The sequence below is a fragment of the Sitophilus oryzae genome, unplaced genomic scaffold (assembly GCF_002938485.1).
Source record: "Sitophilus oryzae breed Bouriz unplaced genomic scaffold, Soryzae_2.0 scaffold_85_pilon_pilon, whole genome shotgun sequence".
Classification (NCBI taxonomy): Eukaryota; Metazoa; Arthropoda; class Insecta; order Coleoptera; family Curculionidae; genus Sitophilus; species Sitophilus oryzae.
The window spans coordinates 2,048,360-2,054,359 of record NW_022147483.1 but is presented as its reverse complement, the minus strand read 5'-3'; the positions used below and the strand labels follow the sequence as shown (position 1 = coordinate 2,054,359).

General features: G+C 34.0%; 1 protein-coding gene across 1 annotated transcript; it reads right to left on the bottom strand.

Moving 5' to 3' along the window:
- Window positions 1-336: 336 nt before the first annotated feature.
- LOC115890122 (lipopolysaccharide-induced tumor necrosis factor-alpha factor-like) lies at window positions 337-4,574 on the bottom strand. The gene is made up of 6 exons (XM_030910273.1): window positions 4,475-4,574; window positions 4,318-4,416; window positions 4,112-4,195; window positions 2,999-3,087; window positions 2,608-2,731; window positions 337-872 (listed from the first exon to the last, which is right to left on the bottom strand). The coding sequence occupies exons 2-6, from the start codon at window positions 4,379-4,381 to the stop codon at window positions 784-786; spliced, it is 450 nt and encodes a 149-aa protein (XP_030766133.1). The 5' UTR covers window positions 4,382-4,416; window positions 4,475-4,574; the 3' UTR covers window positions 337-783.
- Window positions 4,575-6,000: the final 1,426 nt, after the last annotated feature.

Genomic DNA, 6,000 nt, shown 5'->3' with positions numbered 1-6,000 from the left:
AACCTAATTTATATCACAGATTAGCATACCAAATTTCGTTTTTTTATCTGAAAAAATTAAAAAGTGAGAACACTTTTGAGACGCACCCAGTATACTGTTATTAACTATTTCTTGTAAATTTACTTATATTATTTTCAGTGCAGACAAAACGTTTTGTTGTAAAATAAAATAAAAATATACAACAGACAGTTTTTCGTCTACACACAAAGTTTTACTTGATACATTTGGACTAAACCGGTAAAACTGTATGTGTAAGCAGTGCCTTTTTACAAAAAAATACTCACCCAATATTAAAGAAAAAATCGAAACAATTCCAGAACTAACAAAAAAAAACAATTCTCTTTCAATAACAGTTCCTTTTATTTACTAAACTCCTTTACAACATTCCTCACACGACACAAAAGAAAAATCCAACGAAAAATCACCCAGTATTAATTTTCACACTCGCGACATTTCGCGACAATTCAAAATTCCCGCTTTTTTCGCGCCCAACCGCCGTTCATTTGTTCGCGACGCCTCGGACGCCGATCGCTGACTGACAACGCGTCGTCCCGACGCCCCGAGATGGACCAGCGTCGCGGTCAGAAACAAACGAACCGTGTGTTGGGGGATGCTGGGGCTAAAGTGGGACGCCTAAAGTAGTGGAGAGCACGGTAAACCGAACACAGGAACTAACTAATAGGTGGTACGCTGCTCAGAGTTTTGTAGAACCGTGTAGGAGAAGTCAGAGCTATTGTGGGACGCTTCAAGTAAGGGGATATCGAGGTAAAATGGACGTAGGAACTAGCAGATGGATGGTACACTGCTGAGGTTGTAATGGGGATCGGCTGGACATGGACAGCGCATTTGTCCAGTTTTTCTGTCGTATTCTCCTGAAAAAAAATAACCGATATTAATATATAGGGTGGTCGGAATTGTATTCCGGAAACTTCGGCAGCATATTCTACAGATAAAAATATGTAAAAAAGTTCGTATAAATGTATCTCCGAAAATGCTTAGTTTCGGAGATACAGGGTGTAGAAATTTTATTTTTATTTAAATTTTTTCCAAATAATTTGTGAAATAACGTCAATATTTGAATGAAAATTGGTGTCTGGAAGTTTTTTTGACACTAGAAATTTAATTTTGATGTCAATAAAACTCCAATTTGTAGGGGGTGCCACCTACATGTGGTGGAAAAGTAACAACTTTTTGTCCGTACCTGTATAAAACTACTCTATGAAAAAATATACATTTTCGTGATTTTTTACGTAAAAAATGTCTTTTGGTAAAAATCGCTACGAGCACCCGTTCTCAAGATATTTAGAATGGGAACAGTCAATACATGTCATTATTGACAAAAAATAAACGTGTGTTAAGTAGATATAGTCTGTGAAATGAATAACTTTGAATTTGACAGTTCCCGCGGGCTTTTTTAGTGTTTATTTTATTAGGTTAGCAACTTGCGGCCATGCTGACGCAATGCCGTCTCTAATACAACAGCCTACGAGCGAGATTTATGACGTCTAGCTAGTTAGATACTACGGATTAATGAATATGTTGTAGAATACATGGAAGCATAATTATTCCTCGTATTTTTGGTTTGTATTTGAAAAACAAACTTTGATTTTAAAATACAAACCAAAAATACGAGAAATAGTTATGTTTTCCATGTATTCTACAACATATTTATTAATCCGTAGTATCTAACTAGCGTGACGTCATAAATCTCGATCGGAGGCTGTTCTATTAGAGACGGCATTGGTCTGATATTTAGAAATGTCAAAAGCTGATGACATTTTAATTTTGACAATTATGACATTTCGTGTTGATTTTTGGAAGAGGAAGAACTGTCACTTGTTTTGTTATTTTCCTTTTCTATTTCACGAAAGTAAAAAGAGTTACCTATCTGATTCGTTCAGGCACTCAATTTAAAGGATATCAGTAACTTTTTTGATAGAGGGATTTTATATTTGCCGTGTTGGTAAGAAATAATGGTCAAAATTCAAAGTTATTCATTTTATGGACTATAGTTATTTAACTGAAATTATAAATTTGGGAACTTTTTATTTTTTATGACGATAAAACAGTTTCTGTTGAACTTTTGGCATAAAAACTTTTCAAATTTATGATTTCAGTCTAGTAACTATTTAGTCAACATGTTTATGTCAATGATGACAGGTATTGATAATTTCCATTCCAAATATCTCGAGAACCATTCCTCGTAGCGATTTTTACCAAGAGATCTTTTTTGCGAAAAAAACGTCGTAAATGTATGTATATTATTTTTCAAACCAGTTTAAAAATATGTAGGTGGCGCCCTCTACAAGTAGGAGTCATATTGACATCAAAATCAAATTTCTCATGTCAAAAAAAACCCAAACACCAATTTTCATCCAAGTATAGTCGATAGTTTAGAAATTATTTGAAAAAGATCGAAATAAAAATGAAAAATTCTACACCCTGTATCTCCGAAACTAAGCATTTTAGAATATACATTCATACGAACTTTTTTACTTATTTTTTTCTGCAGAATATGCTGCTGATATAGGGTGTAAAAAAATAATGTACCACTCTGTATTCTATTATACTCAGTAACGTGACATAGGAAGTTTCTAAACATGTTACCTAAAAAGGCTCCACATCTCTTACAAAACAACTGAATTTGGCTACCTTCAGACATGAGGAATGGTAGAAAACATACAGGCCAACACACTAATAAACATAAAGCCCCTATTGGTGAATAAGCTACCTAAAAAATACCGTACATATCAAAAGTTGACTCTATAAGCAGCATATCTATTTTTAGTCCATATATTATCAAATCTACTATTCAACATTCGCGTTGTACTACTTGCTGTACAACACAAATTATCGTATACGATTCACTTATAAAAAATAAAGATAGTATTAAAGAATAGCAGATGATGAAAATAGGACATAGTAAACTGCTTGAGAGGTGTCGATTGTTGAATAATCGTGATACTTTTATTTCCCATACTTACTTACTTCAACTTACTCTATTTCGTTTTTGACGTACACAGGGACGATCAACGTATTTGCACCTAGGGCAAGTTACTCTAAGAGGTCCGGGTTTCCACGTCTCCACTACAAAATTTTATAGCTGTCAAATAGTGTAAAAAAGGCTGTCAAACGAAACTTAAACCCACGCTAAGGCGTTGATTGAAAGAATTGAGAAGATACGCAACCTACTGGGCCTAATTCGTGACAAAGCTGATTTGATTTCCCCTTACGTCTCAAGTGCTGTACGGTGGAGCCACCACTCGTTCTGCGGCCAACGCATAAAATACTCATTTTTTCTAATTCAGCTAGCGAAGGCATATCGAAGACGGTGTGGAACTCAAAGCGAGAGTGTTGCCAGATTAAAATGTGTAATATCTTAGGAATAAAATCCGCGTTTTTGTATTGAACATTTGTTAAACACAGAATAAACAACTGAAATAAAAACTTCTTTTATATGTACTGAATATTTCGTATGATCAAAAAGTCCTTTAATTGGCTTGAAAATGACGATTATTGACATTTACCATAATATTTTATATAAAAAACAACAGCGATCTTCGTTTCAAAGCCAACTCTAACGCCGTTCTTTATTTAATCATATCATATTATATTAAATTGTTTAATGAAAGAAAATCCGTATTATTAACGTACTCTACCCAAAATTTGTAAATCTACGGATTAATCCTCTGTCTCCAGCAACCACTCACTCTGTCGACTGAAAGCAGAACTACAGTACAGTATTCTTTATCTGCTGCGCTGTAAACGACTTCAGCGCGCGGCGGCGCAGAGCTAAACTAAATCTCGCACACACCATAAGGTTGCGCATCTGTTGCGCATCTTCTTATTTCTTCAGTCAACGATTAAGGCATGTTTTTTGAACCATTTTAATCAATAAATATGATATAAAACGTTACTCATGTGTTCAAAATTATTATTTTAATTTATTGCAAGTAGTGTTTCCCGACAAATTCTTCCATTCCTTAAAGTTTCATTTACATTAAATCTTTATTACCAAGACCAAGAGGATCTTGGTCTTGATCGTGAATCTCGTGCTTATCTCTATATGTACGCTTTAGAAGTCAAAAGCTTTAGTATACTAAAGACGTACCTGTAGTTTTATACACGCATTTTGGTTTAGCTTTGATTTTCTCTTCGTATGATGAACATGCACAAGGTAATTTAGTACGGGGACCTAAAATACAACATTCGGTATTAGATTTTTTAAATTTCTCCACACTTATTACTACTTCTTTCTTCTGTACACATTTTTGATTGTCTATTGTATATCGATGGCGGCGACAATATGCTACTTACAGGATGGGAGATTCTTAGAGCTGGTACAACAGCTGCAAATATTCTCGTGCGAGAAATGTCCCATTTCCACATGGGGATGCTTTTTCAACAGATGCTCCCCTAAAACACAGGGACATTCCGGGTTAAAAACCAGTCTCTCGCCGCATATTTGACATACTAGTAGCGAGTCCATCCAAAGTGCCTCGGACGGGTCTGCTGAGGCATCTTGAACCGCGCGCAGCGGTCACACTGACGTTGCAACACCGATTTGACAGGAATCTGGACCAGTTTGATGTTTAAACAATGGCCTGTCAAACTGATTTTAACCTAAGATTGGGTAATGTCTTTGAATAAGAAGACTAAGGAAGGAGCATAATGCTATCCATGTATTCATGCATGGTGGGCGGAAAAAGCACCATAAAAGCACTCTATGGTGGGGATCCTTGACAGTTCTGTTTGACGATTCATTTGACACATTTGAATTTGATTTGAAATTTTGTGGATTTGTCAGTCTTTACGGAGCTTATTTTATGTTATTTAATATTTATTCTACTACTGATAGTTGTATAAAGGTAGTAAATCTAGATGGAAATTGTGGCAGCACTTAAATTAACAGTGACACTATCGCGATTTATCGAAAAAGACTCTAAAATAGTTGGTTGTGTAGCGTGCGGTAGATCTCAGCAAAAATTGAGTGAAATAGTGGAACAACTTTTCGCTAGTAAGTGACTATATAATATACATACGTGTAGTAAACCGATCATTTATGAAATTAAACTAAAAAAACACTTAAATTAACTAAATTATATATTTTTCTTGCATTTTAGCTTTTATTTATTACTTGTCAAAGATTAGATGTCAAAGAATTTAGATACGTTAATTTGACTTACCTGCTTCAGTAGCGTATCGGATGTTTGTGGTAATAAATACTTATTATAACTTATCTATTTTTATTGACAAGATGACAAGTGATTACTTCAAAATATTGTGAAAAAAACTGTATAAAACTGAAAAAATGTAATCGAGTTATTTTATTTAATAAAAACGGTGTGTTAATACAAAACAAACAAGAACAAGACACTACACACCAAAAAAATATAAAAAAGAACTATTTTTTACTTTCAAGCTTTATGAAACTACCCGCATTTATGATTATATTTATCAATATAACTTATGTACAAATACAAATTTGTAATATTCCACAGGAATAAATAAAACAACATAAGTAAATAAAACAAACGGTATACCAAACAAACTATTTTATTAATAATAACACCTACCAAATTTTATACCTTAAAGGTTGATTAATTAACTTTAATCTTAATTTTTTTAAACCAGTACCTTTTGACATTATTTTTCTGCAGTACTAAAATCCATTATTTACCTATCATGTGATATCGATATTTTACAGCTACTCCAGTTTTTAGTATGTGTTTAGTTTGATCCTTCTACCATATACGAGATGCACTTATCTACGACGAGATGGTATACAAACTTTATCGATGGCAACTTCATTGGTGTATAAGACTTTCTGCCTGGGCAGCGAGTATTAACCATAAACTGTGCTCTGGGTCTACAGTTAATTTTCACTCGATTTTTCCTCCACTTGACTTCAAAAAAGACACAAAACACACGTAATAATACGAATCAAAATGCATCATCTTCCAAGACGCAGGGTATTTAACAAAAGTTGACACAAAATTA